Raw genomic sequence first — 27609 nt, forward strand, 5'->3', positions numbered from 1 at the left:
AAGACAGAGAGCACTTCTTAAAGGGCCTCAGCCATGCCAGAGTCTCAGAAATGATCTCCCAGAGCTTCAGCACTGGAATTTTAATGGGTCTACAGTTCTAATGAGTACGCCTGGAAATGTCTGGAAAGGACTTACACGTGTACCAGCCTTGCTTTGCCTTCTGTGTCTGCTGCAAATCTCTTTTCAAAGTGAGTAGTGACTGCATGCATGGGGAGAGGGAAGGAAAGAAGGAAGGAAGAAATAAAAAAAATTAAATACGTTAACATTTTTGTTAAACAAGTTATATCTTGGTTCTTATTATTAACTTGAATGTGGATATTCAGCATATGAAACTTTATGCACAGTTTTTAAAGCATACCCAGGTAAGACAAGTATTATGGTTGCTTTTAAAAATATTTAAAAATTAGAGTTTATAGTATATGTTTGTTTTAAGCCCCTTAGCTAATTTGAGCAAATGCCAGGACTGGTAACTAAGGATGGCAAGCTGCTCTATTAGAGGTTTTATATTATATTTGTTTATATTTTATTTATTTGTATTATATTTCATTGCATTATATCATTCAATCATCTACTTTGTGAATTCCGGCTCAGTGTCAGGTGATAAGCAGGAACAGACACCTGACAGGATTCAAGGCCTACAGAGGGTCCTGCCTACTCCTGTTTTAGAGATGCCAATGAAACTTTTATGTACATCTATCAGAAGTAAAATGAAACACAGCAACCAGATACTCTCTTTACTGTTCAAATTCTGTATAGAAGTGGTTAGTGCAGGAAACTGAACTCAGATCTCAGCAGCTGCAAAGCAAGTTCACCACTGTGCCACTACAGCTGTAACAGAGGACATGTACTTACCAGTACACCAGTGTAACCAGTGCTGTGCAGGGATTGTGCACACAACATATACTAAATATGTGTCAAATCACCACATTGAGTCTAAGTTTAAAGGAGTCCCTCTGTGGATGCTGTGCCCTCTGGTAGTGTTTTAGGCAACACACATGCAATGAATTTCTCCTAAACACACCGCATCTTCAGAGAATATAAAATATTTCCTGCACAGTGCTGGCCAGAAAGTGGGCTCCACTCTTAGAAGCAATAAGACAGCAGCACTAACACCTAAACCATTCAGTCGATGCATGTTGCATTACAGTGTTTACATGCCTGTGATGCTTATATTTCCATCTAGGAAATTATTCCTGTGTTGCACCCAGTGCTATCAGAACAGACTATAATGGAAAAAGTAAAATAAAAAAAGAAGATGACTGGAATAATTTATGTATTGCATTATGCATCCAACTAATTTTTAAACTGCTTTTCTAGTTGAGGGTCATGGGGAGTCACTACATTTCATGGCAGTATTGGATATAAAGAGGAATCCATCCTTGGGTTCCTTGCTGGTATATTCCTGGGCACACCAACACAAACAGTCATACTGTATTTAATATTGGTACAATTTAGAGTCACCAGTTTACCTACCATTATTTTATATTACATGATAACATTCTTAAACCTGCCTTTTACAAACCCACCCATGGGGTCAATTTTGAACATCCAATTAACTTTACTCGCATGTGTTTATGGTTGAGGTATAAAAAAAAAAAATAGTGTACCAATAGAAAAAAACATTCAAACATGGGGAGAACTTGCAACTCCATGCTGGAATGCAGAATGTTGGAACTTTGAGGTAGCAACACTCATCACTGCAGAGCATGATGCCCTTTTAGATTCAATTAGATTAGACTAGATTAACTAATCACTGATTATAGGTTCCAGGCTTCTTCTTAGAATATTTGTCTATTGCCAGATACTTACATAATATAACTTAACATATAACAGTCGCAGACCATCTTTGACAGTTTTGGATGGTTGGGCATAAGGCAGGAAGAAGCCCTGGACAGAGTGCCAGTCACTTCTATAGCAAAATAACATAATGTAATGTAATATGGCAGGTTAGGTTAGGTTAGGTTAGGTTAGGTTAGGTTAGGTTAGGTTAGGTTAGGTTAGGTTAGGTGAATTGACAACGATAAGTTGACCTTAGTGTGTGTGTGTGCGTGTGTGTGTATGTTGATGAACTGTCATCCTGTCCAGGATTTGGTTACCTTGTGCCCTATGTTGTTGGGATTGACTTCAGCATAGCTCTGGAAATGAATACAATCTAGCAGAACACATTCATATTTTCATTTAATGAGGTAACTTCTCCCATATACTGTACCAGCAAATTGCATTAAGTACTTGATAATGCAATAGCTAAAATGCAGAATTACTGTAAAATGTAAATGCTACTGTAGATTCACCTTCAAGAAGCTCCACAAATAAAAGGTGTTGTAATTCCTTGAATAGAAATGGAGATGGTAGATTCAGATTGTCTAATTCTCACTAATAAGCAATAAAAGGTTTGTTAATTTAATGCCTTTTAATACAATTGCAAAAAAATGGCAGCAATGGTTTCCTTTTATGAGCAGAATAAAAAGTAAGTTTGGATACTTTGAAATGACAATAAATGTAATCTTGGAGGTGAAGGTTTAAATACAAGTGGGTCAGTGTGTGAACTACAGCAGAGAATTCACCCTGCAATCTCTGTTAAATAACTTACACTGCATTTTATAAACTTAATCTAAAAGATAACTCAATGAAAGACACAATGTTTTGGGCACAAGTTATTCTGTCATGAGCTGAGTACCAACTACACACCTTTATATTCATTCCAGTGAGAGGAAGGAAGAGATTCTCAGCCATTTGATGTTTACATTTTATGATGCCGTTCATAAACATGTACTATCATTAAGCAAATCACAAACCGATTGACAAAAATTTGTGTAAATGATTTCATTAAGAAATATGCAGACAATATAGCAAAGTCACCTGGATACTGCATTGAAAGAACTAACATAAAAATAAATTCAGATAAGGCAGTTTCTCAGAAGTAAATATAGGGCAGCTACTTCATTTTTGTTCATTGACTGGCGATTAAAGGAAATCTAATTCTAATCAATCTATAGAAACCAAAGAGAAGGACAACTAATTTTTTCTTATTAATAGACACACAACAAACCATTTGTAAATAATATTCAATAATATCAAGATGTGAAAGCGTCATGGATAAACTCTGTCATTTTGTCAGCAGCACACACTATAGGAGGATCTTGATTTATTTTACTGTTCTCCTCAAAGACAAAAATAAATGTGAGCATTTGGGTAGCAGTGGGTTTGCTGTGTGAGTGCATCAGGAAAAAAAAAAAAACAATTCAATTCATTTTTCAATTCAGTTTATAGTACAGTACTGCAACAAGTTTGCAGGTCAATGCAATTACAGATTACTACTTAGATAATGAGTATACAGAAAGACACAGATATGTTTAAATACACATGGAAAAGAAAATAGTTTAAAACTGATTAACGTAAATCAAATTTAACAGCATCTGTTGTAAAGAGGAGACAAGCAATGTCAAAGAGTTGGGGCACCACTCTGGTGAATCAATATAACTGCAAATGGTGTAAGCAGAAAAATCACACAAGTTGTGGATGCATCTTTTCAGATGAGAGTGAAAAGTAGAATTAATTCAAAATAGCTGAACTTTCATTCATGGTCAGTGGTGTGAAAGACTGTGCTTAATGAACTTAATTAGTGTTGGCTTTCCTTCATCAGAGTTTATAAGAATGTCATGTAGTGCCCTTTCCATGCCTTGTCCAGTGTGGAAGCCAAATATGAATTTCTCAAATAAATTGTGATATGAAAGGTGAGACTGAAGCCGTGTGATAACTACTTTTTCAAGAATTTTGGAAAGGAAAAGTACATTTGAAATAGGTAATATTTAAGTCTAGCTCTGATTTTCTTCAGTAATGGTCTGACAACTGATACTTTTAGTGCATTATGAACTGCGCAAGCCAGTAATGAACTACTGATAAAGCTAGGAACAGGTGCTACTAAAAGAGCCATTGAGCTTTTTAATAGTTTTGTTGGGGCTAAAGCACAGATAGTAGGTTTCATTTTACAAATTACAGCTATGACTTCCTTTACTGTAATTAAGTTAAAATTACTAAAGTGCCATAGGCAAGGAATGACAGAGTTTGACAGTATTTAGTTTGTAAAGTTGACATTGAAATCTGGAATCCTATGCTGTCAATTTCATCATTAAAGAAGTTAATCAAATCTGCGCTGCTAATGTTTATAAGTATTTTGAAATGCAGATCAGAATTTCAGTTTGCCAGATTAGCAGCTGTTTTAAACAGTGCACAAAGATTATTTGTGTTGCTATTTATTAATCTAAAATAGTACTCCTAAAAAGAGCCTTGTTATATTTTTTAACACTGTCTGGCTGGGTGAGATGCTTAAGGTCAGAGCACAGGATCAGCTACTGTATTTGTACAGCACCCCTGCTAACTGATGAGTAAAATACTTGTTATGAGGGTCAGTTTTGACATCTATGTTGATATAACAATCCCCTATCAGTGCTACATGATAGTAATTTATAGCTTTACCAGGTAAAAAGACTGCCAAATTCAGTCATGAACAACAAACACGACCCTGCTGGTCTGTAGACTAGAACTACAATTGTATCGAAATCTGTTTTATTATCTAATATGAATGACAAAAATATAAATTGCCTACAATTTTAGAAATGATTTTCAGTTCACAAAATTATCCACCATCTCCACCAGTATCTCCTGAATTATGAAGGAATATAAAATCATTTGGTGCTGCCTCACCTAAAGGAATTGTATCTGATTTAATAAGCCAGGTTTCAGTAAAGAAAACACAAATCAGATTTTATATCTACTTAATATAATATAATTTACAGAAGCAGCTTTATTTTCACCAGAGAGATTGTTTAGCAAACAGCATTTTAAACTGCAAAGATGCATTTCAGTTGGTATTATAATCTTTGTTTTAATTTGAAATAAATTACTACCGTAGGCAGTTCTGGGGCGGGGATTATGATTTTAAATTTAGGTTTAATTAAGATGTAGTTCTTCAGGTAATTAATCAATTTAGGTTTATGTCCATGACTAAATTTATAAAATGCCTCACAACAGGGATAAGCTACAGAATAATAACACTGACAATAAACCAACCAGAATTGATGGATGAAAATGACAGTTTTCATTTCAAAGTGTATTCCACTTTGAGTGTGGTTATGCTGAAATAAAAAAATTAAAAAATAATTAAATACATTTATAAAGAAATAAACAAAAAAAAAACATACCTCAGGTCACATTTAATTATTTATGCTCACATATCATGGTGTTTTTATTTATATATGGCTACGTTTCACAATACATGTATTTATTTGCATAATTATTAATTTATTGAACTTTTCTTGAAATATTCCTGCTTATTGTGTAAACATAAATAGATGTTGTTGTTGTGTTAGTAAGACACGTTTGTCAGGAATCTGGCCAGGTATAAATAAAACCCCTTCAATAGTGCAATAGTGTACTTAAGTATAGTGTGTCATTTTTGTCAAACTTATTAAATATAGTGAATGGGCAAATATGAAATAATCACATGAGAAAGTGTAGCAGTATAAGTAAATAATTTTGAAAAAATGTGAAAAAATGCATAATGAAAACATGAAAACAGACATTCTGAAATAAATACCACTGGCATTAAAAGAGCCATTCGGAGATGTGTCACCAAGAGCAACACATTACTACATTTGTGTCTATAAAAATGAGGTAAATTTGAAATAAAAATTGCAGCAGTTAAATTTGCCTTAAATAAATTATTGAAGTAAAAAAAAAATTATGAAATTATATTTCATTATAGTTAAAAGTTTTTTAATTAAGTGTACTTTTTACAATATTAACTCATTTATCCATCAATTATCCAACCTGCTATATCCTAACACAGGGTCATGAGGGTCTGCTGGAGCCAATCCCAGGGCACAAGGCAGGAGCAAACCCCAGGCAAGGTGCTAGCCCATTGCAGGGCACACACACACCAAGCACAATTTAGAATCACCAATGCACCTAACCTGCATGCCTTTGGACTGTGGGAAGAAACCCACGCAGTCACAGGGAGAACATACAAACTCCATGCAGGGAGAACACGGGAAGCGAACCCAGGTCTCCTTACTGCAAGGCAGCAGTGCTACCACTGTGCCACTGTGCTGCCCTAACTCCATCCATCCATCCATACATCCATCCAGTATCCAAACTGCTATATCCTAACTACAGGGTCACAGGGGTCTGCTGGAGCCAATCCCAGACAACACAGGGCGCAAGGCAGGAAACAAACCCTGGGCAGGGCGCCAGCCCACTGCAGGCTGCCCTAACTCATTTATATATATATATATATATATATATATCACAATCACAAACAGAACAAGAAAGGTTTGGAATAGCCATCCCATATAATTGGAAAGCAATCAAATGAAAGATGCAAAAATAATGATTGAACTCAAACAAAATGGCATTTATGTATGGTCAGAATGGGAAGTGAGGTTAGGAGAGCCAGGACAAGAAGTGAGGTCAAGGGGGTCGGGACCAGAAGTGAGGTTGTCAGGTGGGACTTCCTTCTGATGGTCTGCAGGGGAGGAAAGAGCTAAAGTGTTATCTGGCAATGCCATCCACTGGTCCAGCGGTTAATTACACTTATTCGGGCTTATATTTCCTAATCGCACGTGTGTGACAATATATATAGACGCAAAGGCCAATGATACAGTTTGCATATTTGCAGCTGGAAATCCACAAAGGGAGAAGATGAGTCACGTATCGTAAAATAGTTTTTAATTTCTAAGCTTTCAACTGAGTCATCATCAGAGGAAAATGATTAGACACACAGGAATCAAAGGCAATATATAGCAAATGAGGAAGGGGGAGGGTAGGTGGGTGTGGGGGTGGGATACTAAGGTGGGGTTCAGAGGGTGTTGTTCATAAAGTTTTATTTAATATGCGGATGTTCTTTTTTTATACCTGCATTGCTGGGTTCATATCAAAGTGTCTCTTAATGGCACTTTTGTCTGATAGCCATGATTCAGCCAGTTCTCTGTCACATTTAGTATTAGCCTTAAATTTTAGTTGCACTTTGTCCCAATTAAATGTGTGTCTGGTTGAACTTGTACAGTATATGCGTATATCAGAGACTGTAGGTCCCTACTTCTGGCAGCATTGCAATGTTCTTGTGTAATTGTTGCGAATGTTTTAGATGTTTTTGATTCCTATATGTTTAATCATAATCCTCTGATGATGTCTCCTGGTAGGGGTTGAAAGCTTAGGAATAAAAAAACCTATTGTAAGGTATGTGACTCATCTTCTCCCTTTGTGACAATATATCTGCATTTTTTCATAAGAATATTCATTTCACAGTTGCTTTTTTTATTTATTTAATTTGAAACAAATGGTATTCTGTTCTTAAAGACTCGTGACTTACAAGAAAAAATATTGGAGATGCCAAGCTAGACAGAAAAGTAAACACAGTTATAACAATAATTATTATAAAGCATTTTATTATATTTTATGTTGCATTGACTCTTGACATTATAGTGAGTCCACACAGCCTCTGCTTTGATTTGTCATTCCATGGTGCTTATGTTTACAAGCATACTTACAGATTGCCTGCCATAACATTTCTAATTTTAATTCTCGGCCCTTCACAATGAAAACAAAATCTCTTCCATATAATAATCATTTAAACTGTAAACAACACTGAACTGCTGCCATACATCAAGACATCAAAGTAAGTGGCAGCAGGTTAATAACAATCCGGGGAGGTCAAACTTGTCTTGTCCGGGCAGCTCCTTGCAGCACTGCACAATAGGCGCTGGGGGGACAAAAGAGTCTGCTTCTCCTAAGTATGCACGCACTGCAATCTTTTTAACAACAAACAAAATTCCGTAGGTCTTGTTGACTGTAAAATGATGCTTTTGGCCTATTCAAATTAACAGCGTGTGCTCCAAGAAGCAAGTGAATTAGGTTACCATGGAAGGAAAATGCCAGCAGCTGAGCTCTAGGACGTTGTTCAAGTAGACTTTCCACATAAGCGTGCAGAAGGAGAAGAAATACAAATACAGAATGCATTTCTAAAAATATCCTAATTCAGTAAAATATGTAGGGTCAAGTGCAACAGAAATAGACAGTAGCTAAACTTTGCGATATACAGTAAAATATAGCATTTGTCCACAATGCCTCCTATAAGATGTTTCCCACCTAGAACTCTAGCACCTACGCTCTTTGCTCACTGAACACAAAAGAAAACTGGCTGTTCAGGATTTTTAATAGCATTAATATCTTAAGATAAAAGTGGACTCTTTGAATATTAGGTTTCTACTGCACGCTCCACATATTTTTTATTTTCTTGCTCTGGAGAGCTGCATTTGCATCAACACATTTTTATGTGCATTCTTTTCACTCTTTTTGCTACAATTCTAGCTCTTCATTTGGTATTTTGTATGTTCTGGAGCTACAAAATGAAGAAAGCTCCTGGAGCTATTAAAGAGCAATGCTATCCTTTGCTCCACTTTATGGTATATGTTAGGCCAAATGGTTTCTCTGTTTTGCCCCAATGTACGTGTATTAATGGTTAATTAATCTGTACTGGTGGTATCTGTTGTATTTCAGCCAGGGTTTCTCCTGTGGCTCAAATCATTGTTTAATGACTGTTACTTTGACTGCCAAGTCAGAAGTTTTCTTCCTTTTTAATTGTGTTGCTTTATATTCATTCTGATGTTTGTTCAGACCAAAGTGTGTCTGCGTATTTATTTATTTGTTTATTTATTTTCTTACTTATCTACCTATTAATATATTTATGTATTTAAAGAATTTGTATAAAAAGCAGATTTCCTCCTGGGGACAAATAAAGTTCTATTTATCTATGTACGGCGGCATGGTGGCACAGTGGGTAGCGCTGCTGCCTTGCAGTTAGGAGACCTGGGTTCGCTTCCCAGGTCCACCCTGCGTGGAGTTTGCATGTTCTTCCCGTGCCTGTGTGGGTTTCCTCCCAGAGACATGCAGGTTAGGTGGATTGGCGATTCTAAAATGGCCCTAGTGTGTGCTGGGTGTGTTTGTGTGTGTCCTGCAGTGGGTTGGCACCCTACCCAGTATTGCTTCCTGCCCTGTGTTGGCTGGGATTGACCAGCGTGACCCTGTGTTCAGATTCAGCGGATTGGAAAATGGATGGATTATCTATGTACTATTTGTTTGCTTTTGAGTCATTTATGTATGTTAATGTTACTTTTATTAGTTATTTGCTTAATTCCCAATATACGGGCTATGTTCCTTGTGTTTTATGGGTGGATTCCCAAGATGTGGGGCCACCTGCCCATCACCGCAAGTGACTGCCCTCAGTCCAATAAAGGTGGGGACAACCCACAGTTCCTTGTGGTTCATTTCAAATGCTCTTGGGAGTTGGTGAATGTTTATTGTGATTCTTTCTGGGCTTTGTGATTTATTTTACTCCACAGAGCTCCTTGTTATTATAGTGCATTTTTGTGAAGAATAAATCTTTTAATTTATAAAGATTTTGTTTCTACCCTTGGTACTAGCTGGGTTTGCTGGTTCCCCCTCTAGTGGGCATTTTGGAGTATTTTTTGACCTTGTGTTTCTGAGGTCTCAAGATTCGCTTAACCAATTAACTAATCCAGAACTCCAGAAAGCAATTTGTGAAGCAGTTCAGAAATGGAACTTGCCAATGTTTCTTTAAATATTACTCTGCAAAGCTAGTATGGTTGTACAGTGGTTAGTCCTATTACTTCACTGTTTGAAAGTCCTCCCAGCTCTATGTACAGTTTACACAGTCTTCTTGTGTCTGTATGGATTCTCTGTGGGTACTCTGGTTACATCCCAAGGAAGTGAAGTTAGTGGAAGATCCTTGATTACGATGTTCTGGGTGTGAGCCCAGGAGTCCATTAGGGCAAGAATCCTTTTCACCAACACTCCCTACCCCTGCTTGATAAAAAGTGTGATGAAATGATCAATGATCAGTGAAACAATTGAACGTCCATGCTCCACAATTATCTAGGGGGAAATTAAGTAATCGAGTGAGAAATGCCATGCTGCATTAAACAACCCAGTGTCCACACACTGCATTGATAAAAGTATGATGAACTCTCTGTTAAGGAGTTAAATCACCAGGGGCCAGTGGAGGTCTTAAGTTGGCCCTGCATGCAGTGTAGGTTAAACTGACGAAGTGTGGGCATTAAAGATTAACCGGAGACCTGAGCAAGGTTGCTTCCTGACTTTCTTTCCACTTGCTCTTCGCAAACCTATACTGGAATAAGTGGGCTCAGAAAAAGGGATGACTGGATTATTTTTATGGAAACAGGAGTGTTGGTTGGTGTTCTTGCAAACTTAAATCTTTTGGCTCCATGTTCAGGTTTGTATCTGTGGTCCTCCAGTATTCAAGTTTAAGTGTTTTTACTGTACATATTGGTTACATATTATGTTCTCCAGACAAACTGTCAACCAGAGGCAGCAATGTTTGTCTACAGTATATTTACTGAATGCCATAATGGGCTGTGGTCATTTTCAGAAGGTGTTCATTGCTGTCAACTTAGACTTTATTAATGCTGAAGAGAATGAGACAGCAATTGATGTTTTCTTTGAAAGTATGCCATGTCAAAATGCCAATGCATAGTGTAAAATGAGCTAATTACATTATTTCTGAACAGTATCATATGTATTTCTATATATTTAAATATTTATTTTTTTCCTGTGGGCAGCACAAATGCCAGTGATTACCACTACTGCCTTATGCATCCAGCATTGTGCCCTTGAATCTTGTGCCAGGTTTTAGTTTATGTACAGTTTGCATGTTGTACGTCAGTGTGGGTTTTTCTTGGAGTATTACAGTGTTCCTTTCATAATCAAAAAACATATCTGACATGGTAACTGGTGATTCTAAATTGGCCCAATGTGAGTTGTGACCATTATAGGAATGGATAATAAAGAATGAATAAGACACCCACTCAGGTGGATGCCAATAAATGTAGGAAATGGAAAGGTTTATTTCAACTTGGTTAATCAATCATTGGTCTTGTCTTTGGCATGCCAGTAGCTGATTAAATAATTCGGCAAGGCTCCTACTGTTGTGGTGTATTCATCCCGGCCAATACCCCCAAGCCGCAGCATGGAAGTGGCCCGAAGACCAGCAGGGCATCATGGACATTGGAGTCTTTATACACAGCCCTGCTGGATACTGTGGGGGCCACTAGATGAAGCTGCAGGGAGGAATGACGTTTACTTGCCTTACGCCCCGGAAGTACGTCCGAGTCACATGGACAAAGGGAATGACGTGCTTCCGGGGTGAAGAAAAGGTCTTTTGATCTGACCCGGAAGTGATAGAAGATCACATGGACTGGGGATTGGAACACTTCCGGGTCAGGGACTATAAAAGGATTGTGGGAGCTACCAGATGGCGAGCTGAGCTGGGTGGAAGGTTGGCAATGCGCCTGGGAATGGAGGAATTGTTTATTGTATTGGTAGTGATTTATTTAATGAGTATTGTGGAGGAGAGGGTGCTTTGTGCACTGATTAATAAAAGTCATATTTTTGGACTTTTATCTGGTGTCTGGCGTCATGGACAAGGGTTCAAGGGAGCGATAGCGCCCCCTATCTGTCACACTGTATATCCTCATAGGAGAATTCTTCTGGCCATCAGAGTTGTCATTTCCTAAATTATAGGTCTTTATTCTTGCTGGAGTCCATTTCACACCTTCTGGCTCAAAAAGTCTGCAGAGGGGGCGTTCAGCAGATATGTCAGTGCAACTTTGATTTATACCTTTATTATCAGATGAAGTACAGGCAGACCTGATACAAGCTGGAGTTCAGACATGTAACTGGGGGAAGAGCTCAGCTGAATGTCTGCTATATCTGCCTTCTTAACAGGCCTAGTGTGCCACTAAAGCATAGCAGAATGGGTAATGCCCACTTTGTCCTACACCATGAGTGACCCTGCAATGGACTGTCACTCCTTCTGAGTTGATTTCCTACCTTCAGCCCAATGCCTCCGAAATAGGTTATGGTCCCACCATCTCTGATATTAATAATAATAGAAGATTTATAGACTAGTGCTCCGTGTTTCGAGTTTGCAAGTTCTCCCCTTCTCTTTGTTGGTTTCCTCCAGCTGTTCTGGTTTCCAAAGTACAAAGATATACATTTTAGGTGGACCAGTGATGCTAAATTGGCCCCTGATATATATATGTGTGTGTGTGTGAGTGAGCATGGTTACAGAGAAATGGACTGTCCAGGAATTAACCCTGCCTTGTGCTTGATGTTTGCTGTTATATGTTCCTACTTCCCTGTGATCCTAATCTGGATAGGTGGATTTGGAAGTTGCATGGATGAATGAATAAGAAACAATGTTTATAAGAATTTGCTTTTGGCACTAATTCACCAAATTGCTGAGCAAAACAGCTGAGTAGGCTAAATCCCAGTACTAGATATGAAATAAAAAGAGAACAATTCAGAATTGTCTTTGTTGTGGATTCTTCTCATTCTTAAGCAATTCAGGTTTTTTTTTTTTTTCAGTCTCACAGAAAGAGAACTTTTCCATCACTCACTAGCTTTGTTTTTGTAACAGTTGCATAAGATCCGCATTCATTTTATGTCTCTATGTAAAGTTTATCTGATCCCCACAAAGTAACTCTCATGGACGTGACATAATAGTAATGTTTAACTTCATGCAGACCCGGCTGTTTATACACTTGTCTTCGCAGGACATGTCTAGGCCTGTACTCCACACTGTGAAATATGAGTCCCGGCATACGATCTACTTTTTCTTTACTTCTCTATTCTGAACTTGTAGGAACTGCTGACATTTCAAAAATCCTTAACTCTTATAATGTAAAGCTTAGTTTTTCATCTTTTATTGAAATTGATTTTAAACTAAATTTGACAGTTTTATATCCACTTCTCTGAAAATTCTTTTTCCCTCAGAATAAATCAGTTAGCCTTGAGGGTAACGACAGATTCACCTTATTTTAGTGCCATCAAGAGATATGCATTACATAAATTAATAGATATTCAACAAAGAATCCAATGCAATCCTACCTTGAACATCTCCATTTGGTAAGGACAGCATAAAGAAGCTTGCTGCACTGTGATATTTGCTGTGTTTAAGATGTAACTGTCTGCACAGTTAATTGATTTTTCTCTGTATATCTGAATGTGTTCAGCAACTCTCAATGTCACTAGGACTTAAAATAGTTACATGATATGGATTAGAATGAACATAAAATGAACAGAAGCATTTGCACTTATCGAATGGTTTCGAACTTACCTACAAACAGCAGTGATGTGTTACCTGATGATTAGGAAATGCAGGTAAGAATTTCACTGTGCTGTAAGTGTGACAGTAATAACCCAATGTAAACCTAGAACCGCATTATATTCAATACTAGCTGTGCTACCCGTCTAGACAGATTGAAATCAAGATACAGTGAACCTCAGCTTTAATGTTCACAGTGCACCTTCTATTGGAATGTATCTTGCAATGCATGTAATAAAAAGCTTTGTGTTTGTTATTCCATCAGATGAAGCATCACAACCATTTGTAGCAATAAAAAGCATTACAGTATTACAAATGTTTGTGATGCACCATCTGTTAGAATGACAAGTACAATGAACTTTATTACTATATATGTTTGTGATACACCATCTGTTAGAATGACAGGTACAATGCATTTTATTACTATATACAGTATTTTTGTGATACATCATCTGTTAGAATGACAAGTACAATGAATTTTATTACTATATATGTTTGTGATGAGCCATCTGTTGGAAAGACTGTGACATAGCAACCAGTCAGACACACAGACACTTGTACTTTTATTAAGGTGGACAGACTAATTTTTATTCCCCTTGCGTTACTGTCTGTTGGATGTATTCAGCATTAATTGCAGTGCAGTGTGTCTGTCCAGTTGCTATGTCTCTGTTACATGCATTTGGTACAGGAGTCTTAAAAGTGGTGCTAATGATTGTGATGTGCTCTCTGTTGGATAGCAGAGATATAGCAACTGAACAAACACACAGACACTTACCTTTTTATTAAGGTGGATACACCCAAAATTTATTGTCAGGTTCAGGCAAATGGACAAACTGCTGTTGACCCTGACATTTTTCCTTTTGGTAAACCGATACAAGATTAAAATTTAGCATCTCCATTTGGGTGGTGCAGTATGTTACTCTGCTGACTCACATGTCCACCTTGCTGGGTTCAAATCAAATGCCTGATCATTATCCTAGTAGAGTTTTCATGTTCTCCCTCTGGTTTTCCTCTGAGTAATCCAGCTTTTCTTTCACATCACCAAAGATGTGCAGGTTTAGAAAATACTCCTCCTCCAACCTTGAATTGGTTTAAGTGGGGTTTTGAGCAATCTTTTGTGAATAATTTCTCAATTTCTCAATTTGTGGATAAAGTACATTTCTGTCAATTTTATTTTTGTTTTTAATGTGTTGTTTTTTTTAATGAACTGAGCTTTATAATTAGGTTACATGTGAATATATCATGTTTATTCTGCATTATTCCATATGCCAAATGCATTAACATTTATAAATACATTGACCTGAGGATGTATGAATCTGTTAAAGCAGGTGTATGGTGCAGGATGTCAAATATAAATCATCGTAATACTAATAGGATAATGAAGTACTAAATAATTAAAGAAACCCAGATTCTGTCAATTCTAGCAATGGGTCTTTATTGTTGTTTTACTGTTTATTGAAACTGAACATGAAAGCAAAGCTTCACTTAGGTAGTTACAACAATCGCATCACCACCCTACTGCAGATTTTTCTCTAACACCGGCTCTGTCCCACACAGACAATGACGTACTCGACTGTGAATCAAACCTGCAGGCCACTAGAACTATAAACACTAGCCAGTGGGCTGCCAAGCAGATAACTTCAATTAAGAAATTTAACATGCAGGTAATTTGAATACTGCTTCAATCTTAAATCTGCAATTCACGTTAAGGTCTCAAAAATGTTTTGTTATGGATCTGAGATCCTTTCAAAATAAACTTTTATTCCTTGTAAGTTCCTGTCTGGGGGAAGACTTCTTTGAGTTTGTAATGTCAAATTTAGACCTGTCTTGTTATGGTTATTTACTGTATGGAGGTCTTTTGGTTTCAAGTTTCTTGGTCTTTTATATTTACCCCACTGACTTGAAAAGTGACATTCCTGAGCTTTATGTTGGTCACCTAGTTTCTGATTCTATTGTACAGTATATTTCCTTTTGTCTGCCTTAACCAATGTTTTATTATGCTTGTATGATTTATTGTATTGCTATGTATATAATCTGAATCATACAACTGAAAACCTTGAAAGGTGAAATGTACTGACGTATATGATATACATCATAGGTATATATAGTACAAAGTTTGATCAAACAATCACAATGATGGATCTCTAAGGAGTAATCTGATCTTCTTGACTGACCTTCATATCTGATTTTAGAATAGCATCAGGTAGGCCTTGAACTGTTAAGTTTAAAGAAGGATTCCTGTTTCAAAATAGTCCATGGTACGGCATAAAACTGAGAATAACTGGCTGCTGCTTTTCTCCCATGGCACTGTAGGCTAGTGGCCAAAAAATCATAAACAACAAGCTTGCCAGTTCATTTCCTGCTTGCTACTTACTGTGTCACCCTGAGCAACTCATTTAACTCGCTTATACTGTAGCATTAAAAAAATATTTCAGAAAATTGGCATGGTGATCAATCCATCCATCCATCCTGGAAACTTCTGTCTTCCTTACCTGAAAGATGTAGCAACGTATTTCTAATTTCCATTCCAAGTTAAGCAAACAAGTTGTCCAAACATGCAAGTCTATCTTCAGATTTTTTTTTTCTCAAATCTTGTGTATTTGTGAGGAAGAAAGGTTAGAAGTGATTATTTCCAAATCAGGCAGAATAAAAATAAAAGTTTTTTGTTTGTTACCTACTTTATGTTTTCATGTATCCAAAAATGTATTTTGTGCCTCAAAATACCTTCAGAACTGACCTCCTATGTTGGGACGCTCTCATTCGCTGCCTAGCAATCTGTGAAAGTCACCTTTTCTGTAGTTAGACTTTCCATGTGGAATGTAATTATTGTGAAGGATGCCTGGAGCACATGTTAGTCCTTTTCCATCATGGTTAGTGAAATGTAATTACAGCAGGTTCTTTCAGCTTCTAGTTAACACAGGTCAGCAGCCACATGGGGAAAGAGTTAAGCAAGGCTCAACTGGAGCTTCACCAGAATGTTCTAGTGAAAGACAGAAAGGTGAAACTGAGAGTAGCTGATCACGTATATGTTTTGCTGTTGTACAAAAATTACTGTTGTACTTTCAGAAAAAGGAGCTTGAGCAATCAGTGTGGTCTAACTGGAATGATCAACATTCCTTTATCTGTATTTGATGTGAGGGAGCTGCTCAGTCTTCCACATTTCATTCTAACTTGCTTATATAGTCTAAATGTCAGGACTCCCACTATAGGGAATTCTGGATTTTATTGTAAATGTCCAACTCCATTCATAAAATACATTTCAATAGTCACAGTTAAGCTTGAATGTTCTCACTGTGCTCAGTTGGGTTTTTCACCCACCTTTTAGGTTGATGTTCAGTTCTGAAATGTCTGCTGGTGAGTACATGAGTGTGTCAGGTAATGATAATTATAATAATACATTTTGCTTATATAGCGTCTTTCCCATGCTCAGGGCACTTAGTGAGGGACTGATTCAGAACTGGTCCTACCTGGGAAAGGATATAAAAACTTGAGAATGGGTAGTAGCTTATTGGGGAGGCACAGTGGCACAGTAGTAGCACTGCTGCCTCGCAGTTAGGTGACCCGGGTTTGCTTCCCAGGTCCTCCCTGCGTGGAGTTTGCATGTCCTCCCCATGTCTGCTTGGGTTTCCTCCGGGCACTCCGGTTTCCTCCCACAGTCCAAAGACATGCAGGTTAGTTAGGTGGATTGGCGATTCTAAATTGGCCCTAGTGTTTGTGTGTGTCCTGCGGTTGGTTGGCACTCTACCTGGGATTGGTTCCTGTGTTGTCTGGGATTGGCTCCAGCAGACCCCCGTGACCCTGTGTTTGGATTCAGCAGGTTGGAAAATGGATGGATGGATAGTAGTTTATCACAGTAAACGCCTTTATACAGAACACCTAATAAAATTTTAACTCCACATTAAAATGTCTTACTTCATATGACCTCAATCCATTAATCAACAACCAATCTCTTAAGGAGATATTTGTGTGGTCTGAGGCTATGGGATCTGCACTGGCAATCAGAAGGTTGCCGGTTCAAATCCTGTAAATGCCAAAAGGGACTCTGCTCTGTTGGGCCCTTGAGCAAGGCCCTTAACCTGCAATTGCTGAGCGCTCTGAGTAGTGAGAAAAATGCTATATAAATGCAAAGAATTATTATTATCATAGCCTACTTCAGTCCAACATACCCATCCTAAATCAATCGAGTTTTTCGTCTAAATAGTATTTTACATAATGGATACTCTAAAGTGTTTTATGATGCAAAAATAAATATAACAGCAATGGGCTCCTAATGCCAATGGATATGAACAGAGTTGATTTGAGAATCAGAAAATCAAGATGTACCTCTGCCAGTGTAACTAATTTTCTCTTTCACAGGATACTAGAAATAACCAGAAGCGTGTTCCTTAAATATTATTTTTGCTATGTTGCATCCATTGATTATTAATGAATATTAATATATTTTAATGAACTTTAAAGTGCAGTGAGTCAGGATTATGTCTGTGTTTTGCAATGTAAACCCACTACCACCCCAAGATCTCTTGCTTCACATTTTCAGCATTATTTGTAATTTTGCCCTTAGGCCCTTTCCCTACATTTATGTTTTTATCTTTTCTGATTGTCTCAGAACTTTGCTAAGGTGAGTTGGTTGTGGATTAACAGGTTCCTAGCAGATTATTAGATATTTGTTCAGCATCTTTATATTTTCTCAGTTCTTTTTTGTGTTTTGTCTTTAAGGCTGTTGAACAAACCAATAGAACCTGTCATATCAAGTTTATCTGTACAGTAATCCCTCGCTATATCGTGCTTCGACTTTTGCGGCTTCACTCCATTTTAATTTTAAATGTAAGCATATCTAAATATACATCTCAGATTTTTCGCTGGTTCGCGGATGTCTGTGGACAATGTGTCTTTTAATTTATGCTACACGCTTCCTCAGTTTGTTTGCCCAGTTGATTTCATACAAGGGATGCTATTGGCGGATGGCTTAGAAGCTATCCAATCGGAGCACATATTATGTATTAAATAAAACTCCTCAATGATATATGATATGCTTCTCACGCGGTGCTTGATTGTTAGCTTTTCTCTGTCTCTCTCACTCTCTCTGCCTGACGGAAGGGATGTGAGCAGAGGGGCTGTTTGCACAGAGGCTGTTTGCCTAGACGATACGTACACTCCTCTAAAAAATGCCGCTTTATCGCGGTGCTTCGGCATACTTAAAAACCCAAAAGCACGTATTGATTTTTTGATTGTTTGCTTTTCTCTCGCTCTCTCTCTCTCTCTCTGAAATTCTCTGCTCCTGAAGAGAAGATGTATTTGCATTCTTTTAATTGTGAGAAAAAACTGTCATCTCTGTCTTGTCATGGAGCACAGTTTAAACTTTTGACTAAAGGGTGTTATTTCATGTCTAGAGGGCTCTAATAATGTTAACAGTGTGGGAGAGTTTAAAAGGGCTTAAAATATATAAAAATAACCATACAAACATATGGTTTCTACTTCGTGGATTTTCACCTATCGTGGGGGGTTCTGGAACGCAGATCGAGGAGGGATTACTGTATATCCAGTTAATTTGTATCCTTGGTTTCTATTTTGTTCACACAAACTGTTGACCCACAACATGTCAGCGACACTTTCTGCTCAACCACATGCAAGGGTATCTTGTGTCAGGTGCTCATAGTAAATAAAGTTCCTAACATCAGTGGTTACTTCTGAAAAGCACACATACAGCACAAAGACATGTTTGTCTTTTAGTAGAACAGAGTACATTTAAAGGAGCTCAATTCCACACAGCATCTAAGAAATTCATTAAATCTTATGTTTTCTTCTCACTTCCCAGCAGAAGGAGTCACTATTACAATTCCTCATGTGGTAATCAATGCAACTGTTGATGAGAATGCAACGCTATCTATGGACTATTCATGCAAAGGATCTCCTACCATTCAGTGGAAATACATGTCGGACTGGTACACCACAAACATCACTGTGTGGGAACCACACATGTATGAGAACACTACGGAGGCCTACCAGGACAGACTGAATTTGTATGAGAATGGATCGATACAAATACTCCGTGTGCAAATTTCTGATGCCGGTTTTTATGTGGTTACAGTGACAGAGGACTCTGGAGCCGGCAAAGAAGGAATTATGGTGTTGAAAGTTCATGGTAAGTTTGATGAAGTATTATTATGAGTTGAAAAAACAATTGATTTGGAAGAAATGGGAAGAAACTCGGCCCAGTGTACATTGTATACAACTTTAATACAGAAGTGTTTCCTTTGATGACCTGGGGCCTCATGTATAAATGGTGTGTACGCACAGAAATGTTGTGTAAGAACGTTTCCATGTTCAAATCGCGAAGTATAAAACCTAAACTTGGCGTAAAGCCACGCACATTTCCACGGTACCTCATACCCTGTCGTACGCAAGTTCTCCACTTGGTTTTGCAGACTGGCGACACCCAGCGTCAAAGCATTGCTACTGTTCCTGTGTGGTTATCCTTTCTTTTCCTGACACGGCTTTATAAATACACTGAAATTAACCACATATTGTTCATTAGTTTAATGCATCTGATTGTAATTAACCTGTAACAATATAATAGTCCACAGAATGATCAAGCTATTCCAAATACCATAGCTGCTTTAGCGTTGCTACTCTCACTGCACCTTATTTTACTTCTTTCAGCTACTCCCGTTAGGGGTTGCCACAGCAGATCATCTTTTTCCATATTACTCTCACTGTACCACTCGGAGCAGCTGATCAGAAAGAGAATTATCGGTATACAGCATCAAGCACACACTGCCTCAGCCATGCTTCCTATTTGAACTACTCCTCATATGACCCACGCTTCAAACGTTTCCTGTATGGACCTCGCGGTTCAGAAAGAGTTTCATCCCAAGAGCTCTAAACACACTCAATTAGTCCATCAACTGCTTCTTGTAGAACTCTTTGTACTTATAAGTACAGTTACCTCATTGTAAACTTGCAGTACAGTTATAATATTACACAACCTGAGCCACTTTATAAAGCACGTATTTACATATGATGATGATATCATTTTTAAGATGAAATGCAGCATAATATGTTTATTATATTATACAGATAAAACTTTAACTTAATTTAAATAATTTATATTGTTAATAATTAAAGGTTGTTCCTGCCTCGCACTGTATGCTTCACTGGGACTGGCGTGAAGAATAGAATAATTAAACATGTACTACGAACATATTTCAATGTTCCTTAAAAGTTTTGAAGAATTGGCATTCTAAGCTTACAGCTAGCTTAATGTCTATTACAGAGCTGATTGTGTGGCAATCGGTTACTTGGAGAAAGAAAAGGACGGACAGGACGGAACTGGAGGTTAGTATGTTTGAAAGAGACAGTACTGCACAGGGCCACCAAATCCCAGGGGCCGCCACGCCAATATATATTGAATATAAAACAGAAAACGCAGCGGCAAATTTCAACAAAAGTTAAACGCTTGTGTCATGAGCACAAGGCTGCTATGCAGTATCCACAACGGAAGTGGCCATCCGGTGTGCATAAGATACCATATTGACATTGGCAGGCGAAGGAGCCACCGATTCTTTCTCTGCCCAGAGCCGCCACGAGCCTAGAGCTGCCCTGAGTACTGCTGCAGTAATTTATTTCATCGAAGGTCACGCACAATCACTGCGCCACCGTGTTTAATAACATGCTTTAACTCTTATCATCATGAAAATGATATCACATATACATCTCAGTATTTTAGTTATTCAGAGAGCTGTAATATCATGAATGTAATGGACTCTGTGTCCAGTTGGAGGAAGAGAGTCGGTTTAAAAAGCATGTAGTAATTCACACACATAGAGCACATAGAAGAACAAATACAAAACAAAGCATTTAACATGCTACTTTACTTACGATGTGATTTGAGAAACCAGTTAATTAAACGATTTTAAGATTAAGTTTATGATGTTCTTCTTTAATGACAAAATAAACTACGTGATTAAAGTGGAATTTTCTAAATTGAAGATGACATTTCGTGCTTTTTCTCCACTGCGTTTTGTTTTCTCTGTACTCTAATGAGCTTTCATATGACGCTCAGACGGTGGGCTACGACTCGCCTTTTCATGGCGACTTTGATATCTGACAACTTCTTTTTTATTTCCGGCACTGTGCGACTTTGTGAATGTGAGCTTTCAAGCTTCTCTGACACTCTATGTCACTCGATCAACTTCCTTTTGTTGTTTATCCATCCATCCATTTTCCAACCCGCTGAATCCAAACACAGGGTCACGGGGGTCTGCTGGAGCCAATCCCAGCCAACACAGGGCACAAGGCAAGAACCAATCCCGGGCAGGGTGCCAACCCACCGCAGGACACACAAACACACCCATACACCAAGCACACATAGGGCCAATTTAGAATCGCCAATCCACCTAACCTGCATGTCTTTGGACTGTGGGAGGAAACCGGAGCGCCCGGAGGAAACCTTTTTGTTGTTTATTCCACTGTTTAAACCAGCAAATAGTATGTTTTTCTTTGCCTCCACTTAGTATTCACTGAAATTCTTCCATTTTCCCTCTTGCCTTTCCCATTGTCTTTTCACAGAATGCTGAGCTTAAGGGCTATTTATATTGATTGAGTAATGTCAAATTCATAGCATACTCAAGGCAAGTAAGGTCTTAAACTCTCACCATTGTGTATGATGTTGTTGTAAAATTAAGTGTTTTCCTTCTGCCAGTTATAATGTCTTGCAATAATAACACATTTATTTTAGATATTTATATAGAACATTTTCATACAAAAGGTTAGCTCAAATTCTTTTATCAATAGTAAGAAAGAATTACAATGAGAATTAATCAAACAATAAATAAATAAAAACAGTACAAACAAGCAAACAAATACACACATACAATACAAATGGCAGAGTCCCTAATGGAATTAAACATTCCTTGTATTGTTATTGATTATGCAGTTTTAAATCTTGAATAATTGTAATGGTAAAAATGAATGTTTGATATTATGGTCAGATGGCCAGAAAGGCAAGGAAAACAAAAAGTCTAACTAGCAGGATGCAGAAGACAACAAACCTAAAGAGCTTCCAAAGCCAAAAGACCACCCTGTCTCCACGGAACATTCTATGATACATACATTTGATGACGTTAATTATTATAATATGATGCATCATTCTAAAAATTTGAAGTGACAGTAGTTGGGTGCAGAGTTCTTTGATCAGATGTCAGAAAAAAAAATAGGGAAAAAAGTGGCAATTAGTGACTCCATTTCATTCAAGGTCTGCTTTGCAAATTACTCTTCTTGGAGAGGGTAAGATTCTCCTTCAGATAATTCTTAAGCTCCATTATCATTCAATGTTTTGTTGATGGTGGGCTCACAAATCCTGGCATTTGCAGAAAAGATCTCTTGAAGTAAGAAATCTTTGAATTCTCTTGACAATTTTAGGAGCATCATATGATCACCTCTAAAAATGGGAATTATGGCAACAGAATTAAATGTTCACTATTTATAGATTGAGTGATTGCAAGGGCTTGTCTGTAACTCTTCCAAGAACGGTGTGCCATCATTTTATAATACTGTTACAGGTTTCTTTTGATCAGAAAGTGGTACGTTTCCATAAAACTGTACATAAAAATATACACCTGGAGTTATTTACAGATAGAAAATGAATCAGTTGCATGTTTTGGTTCATCATTAAATTGAGTGAAAGGATCCATGGATGCCCTTACTTTTTTACACAAATGAATGAATGCTGTCTAACAGTTTTTTTGAAGTTGTTATTTGAATACATGGTAGAAAATCAAAACATACCAATAACTTTTTTTTCTATAGCAGATTTTCATACACAGCATGAACTTAAAGTTCCTTACATTAGTAAATGTCAAAGAAAAACAAATTAAAATTAGATAAAAAATAATGAATGTGCTCTGCGGTGGGCTGGCTCCCTGCCCAGGGTTTGTTTCCTGCCTTGTGCCCTGTGTTGGCTGGGATTGGCTTCAGCAGATCCCCGTGACCCTGTAGTTAGGATTTTGCGGGTTGGATAATGGATGGATGGATAATGAATGTATAACATTCGTTATACAAAACATACAAAAAAACATATAAAAAAGTCAATACGCACTTGAAAAAAATAGATATATAATTAGTAGAAAAGAAGAGTCTTGATGTGTAGTATCATTTTTTAAGAATCTAAAGATAAATCTGACAATAAGGTCAGGTAACCCAGGAGGACAGAAAACATTTTAAAAGTTAACAAATGAACCCAGCCTGCGTATCTTTGTGGGAAAGAATCCAAACAAATATGGGAGAAAAATATATACAAACTATATACAAGCAGTCTGCTAAACCAGCAGTGTGACCTACATTACTTTCATTTATTAACAGAGTTAAATGAAGATCAAGTATGTCTGAATATGACCCATGAACCATTATAAAACCATAAAACTAATTGAGAACTCCATCATACCTCATGCTGCTATGATTCTCTGTAAGCACACAACAAATAAGGCAAGGCTCAGAAAAAGGATGGAGGAATTTGTGTGTTCACAACACATTTATATTTGTTTCAATTCAACTGAATGCCACAAAGACTTAAAGTATTCTATTTACATTTAACAGTACAAAGCACCAGAAATTCAATATCATTCTTGTGCTTGGACAACTGTATGCAACTGTCTTATAAATTAAAGTATTAACCTTAACTACTGCTATCATTCTTTCCCCAGAGAAGATCTTTGAAGATCTGCACGTTGTGTCAATTGCTGTTACCTTCCTTGTATTTATTTCTGGTTTCATTATGATATCAATGTGGCTTCTGAATAAATGTGTGGAAAAGCATCTTAAACAGAAGTGGAGCCTGACACTGCAAGGTAAAATTCTATTTTTATTCTGTAAAACTGACCAGATGGCATGGTTTAATGCTCATGCCTCACAAATAAATGTTTGATTGCCCACCTAGTAACTCTCTATATATGGTATTTGTACATTTTTCATATAAATCCTACACACAGCCTAAACGTGTGTGTGTTAGATGCCTATATGGGCCGTGTTTGATTATGTATGCCTCAGAGTGGACTGGAGTCTCACCAGGTTCCTGCTTTGCTCTTTTGCTGTTGCAAATGGTTAAAGATACCTCAACAAACTTGTAATTGTATATATCACCTTTAGCTTTTCAAACATACATCACTGACTAGGTAAAGGACAACAATGGTAAAACAAAGCTTCCGAAAGTGCACTAAGCAAACTCCTGTCAATCATGAAGAATCCACTGCATCCACTTAACAGTGTCATCTCCAGACAGAGGAGTAGCTTCAGTGACATACTTTTGTCACTGTCCTGTTCCACTGACAGACTAAAGAGATCGTTCCTCCCCCACACTATGCGACTCTTCAATTCCACCCGGGGGAATAAATGCGAACATTAATTTTATTTTAATTCTTTTCATTTTTATTACTATTTAATTTAATATTGTTTCTTTGTATCAGTATACTGCTGCTGGATTATGTGAATTTCCCCTTGGGATTAATAAAGTATCTATCTATCTATCTATCTATCTAAGTGTGTACTGTCATCACCCAGTACCATTCTGGAGACTGTAAGATGCTAGAGGTCACTGTTGCCTCTTTCATCCTAACAGACAGACACACTGCACACAGGGTAAAATCACCAAGAAGATATTTAACATTTTTTCTTCTTATTATAGTGCCCTGAAGCACCTCCGTCACCATAAACAGGCAATACAATAATTATAAATATATAACCAATACACAAATCTCTCCTTCACTCCTCCCAGCAAACTCTGTCCTCTACCTCCCAACTCCGGCTTGCTTGCTGGGTCTCCAACAGTCCCTTATATAGTCCTTGACTCGGACGTGCTTCTGTCCTTCTGCCCACATGTTTTATCTTGGTAGAGTAATATATTGCTCTATTTTCCCCTATTGTATTATTAATATGTAGCCTTAGAATGCCTAATCTCACAGATTTACCGCTGTTTATAAGGTATTATTGTATATAACTTATCCTCACCTTCCCTGCTATATCTATAATCTCAGGCAATTAGTTGTAGTAAAAAGACAAGCAGGAGTTAAGTTACACATAAAATAATGTATTATTGATAATATTCATAGCAAAATGCAAAGTACATTTGAATATTGGCAACCATACAAGCTGATTAAATGGTGATGTGTAGTTTCAGGTGGCACACAGACTTGTAGTTACTTAAAATGTCTCTAGTTAAAGCATCATTAGTGCTCAGCTTTCTTCAGAACAGGCCTCAAGCCTGTTCAATATGGCTGAAGCTGTGCTCTTCAATGTGTTGTCTTTATCATCACAGGTTAGCAAGCGATGCTTCTTTCAGATGTTAGTAAGAGAGAGAGAATGTGGTTGAGCAAGCAAATTTATTGGTTTTCTGTCCAACCCCTACAGCCAATAGGACATCATGGTACTTAAAGACCTCTGAGACAAGCCAATTCCAAACAGCCATACCACAGACCAATGGGGGAAATAGAACATCTTAACACCTGCCCCCAAACCGTATGTTAACGTAACCTGGCTTCCTTGAGGGTGTTGAAAGACTTTAACAGAGAAATACTCATCAAACTGGTTTTAGGCACATCCCCAAATCCTGTCGCCAATCCCAGCCAACACAGGGCACAAGGCAGGAAAATTACAAAGAGACTTAGTCTTTGGATTGTGGGAGGAAACCGAGCGCCGGAGGAAAAACGGGGACAAACACGAATGCCTTTCACCAAAGTAACACTAAATTACATTGCTTTGCCTAAATTACAAATAAAGACATACAAAACATTTATCAAGTTATATGCAAAATCTCACATCACAGCACCACATGACTGGCTTGCACTTCCAGGTCAGATGGAGAAGTTTGAGTTTTCTGTCAGTCCGGAAGTACTTCGGAACTTCTGTTCCTGTTACTCAATAGTACTTCCAGGCTATAGAAAAGATACAAGTCTCCAAGTCCCCCTGAGAAGCCAAACTCCAAATCCCATGGTGCCCTGTGGGAACCTGGGGTACTGCTATGCTGCAGGAACATTGCCATCTGGCGTCATGGGGAAGGCAGTGTCCCTCCATAGGTGCTTTCTCCCATCTTTCTCCTCTTTGGGCGTCCTGGCCAGGTTGAGCAGCCGGCTGTCCGTCACAAGACATTTTGTTTTGCACATTTAATGGTTCTATGGAAATTGGAATCATCATATGATTTCACTGTCCAGGCAGTGTGTTGCTGTGGCTAAGGAATAGAAGTTCTGACCTAAGGTTGACTGTTCAGTCCCCACCTCCAACTTACTTTGTGATATATGTGTCAATATTTGTAAATTGCCTTTCAGAAAATGAGGTATAAAATAAATGCTTTTGCTGGGATGTCAATTTCATACCCCTTGTGAAAAATCTAACAAGAATCTCTTCTTTACAGAATCTTCAGACATAGAAGTCATGGAACTACAGCCACTCTGACCCACTGCAGCCAACTTTGTAAAGCAGCTCTCACAACTTGCATGTGAACATTCAATGACTTTGTCAAAGAAGACTATGAAATTCTTTGACTCATTCGACTTGAGAACAAGGAACCATTATTGGCTATCTCAGCTAATGGTAAGCTTCGACAAAAACACAAACAAATATTTGTGCGCACTGATGGAATTCCAGGTTTGCAAATACTTTCCAGTATAATCTTTTTATTCTTGACTGGATGAATGCAGGTCAAAGGGTGGTGAAACTCCAGAATTATTTTTGTAATCTTTTCCTGAACTCCATTTCACTCCATTCTAGGTTTCTTTTGCGAAAAATGATATTAAAGTACTTCAAAGATACAAAAATACACAAAACATGTTTACTAATGTGAGAAAGAAATTTTCTGGAGTAACACGTCAATGTCAAAAGTGGCACTGTGACTTACTCCAAAAGTAAGTTTAATCTAACAGAAATGAAGGATGATGTCAAGACTACTGCTGCTGTCAATGGCAGGCTTGCAGAATGTTCTGGTATGTTATAGGAAGGAGAAATCCCTCTTCTGAAGGTCAAATCAAATTGATTGGGTTTGCAAACAAAAAGGTGCCTGTATAAAAATAAAACAATTATGAAAATGTGGAAAGACGAAAGTCATTTGATTTACGCAGTATTGCGGGATTTCAGACAAGTCTGAACGTCATATTCAATGGATCTCAAAATGCAAGCCATTAAAGAGATGTGGCAATCAACAATAATCCCACCATCTTCCTGTCCTGGATTACTTTCTGACTGACTGAAAGTCAAAGCCTGCTCAACACAAAACACAGAAGAGATTTTTGACAGTTTATAAAAGACAAACATAACTTATTTAACAAGGTTCACTAAAATGATTACCTTAAATGCACTTTAATTAATGTATGCTTGCATATTTAAGAATACCTGCTATTGTAATAATTAAAATAATACAACTTGTC

General features: G+C 37.6%; 1 protein-coding gene across 1 annotated transcript; it reads left to right on the plus strand.

Annotated features, from left to right (window-relative positions):
• On the plus strand, positions 1-27609 carry LOC120523133 (V-set and transmembrane domain-containing protein 5-like). Its single transcript, XM_039744133.1, has 4 exons — positions 1-188; positions 19017-19343; positions 23902-24045; positions 26601-27609. The coding sequence occupies exons 1-4, from the start codon at positions 101-103 to the stop codon at positions 26639-26641; spliced, it is 600 nt and encodes a 199-aa protein (XP_039600067.1). The 5' UTR covers positions 1-100; the 3' UTR covers positions 26642-27609.

Source organism: Polypterus senegalus, chromosome 2 (assembly GCF_016835505.1).
Source record: "Polypterus senegalus isolate Bchr_013 chromosome 2, ASM1683550v1, whole genome shotgun sequence".
NCBI lineage: Eukaryota > Metazoa > Chordata > Cladistia > Polypteriformes > Polypteridae > Polypterus > Polypterus senegalus.

What these genes read in the sequence shown, in the direction of transcription:
- LOC120523133 (XM_039744133.1), top strand. Translation starts at nt 101, where the DNA reads ATGAGTACGCCTGGAAATGTCTGGAAAGGACTTACACGTGTACCAGCC. An exon ending in GCTGCAAATCTCTTTTCAAA is followed by an intron (nt 189 to 19,016) that starts GTGAGTAGTGAC and finishes CTCACTTCCCAG; the next exon opens with CAGAAGGAGTCACTATTACA. An exon ending in GTGGAGCCTGACACTGCAAG is followed by an intron (nt 24,046 to 26,600) that starts GTAAAATTCTAT and finishes TCTTCTTTACAG; the next exon opens with AATCTTCAGACATAGAAGTC.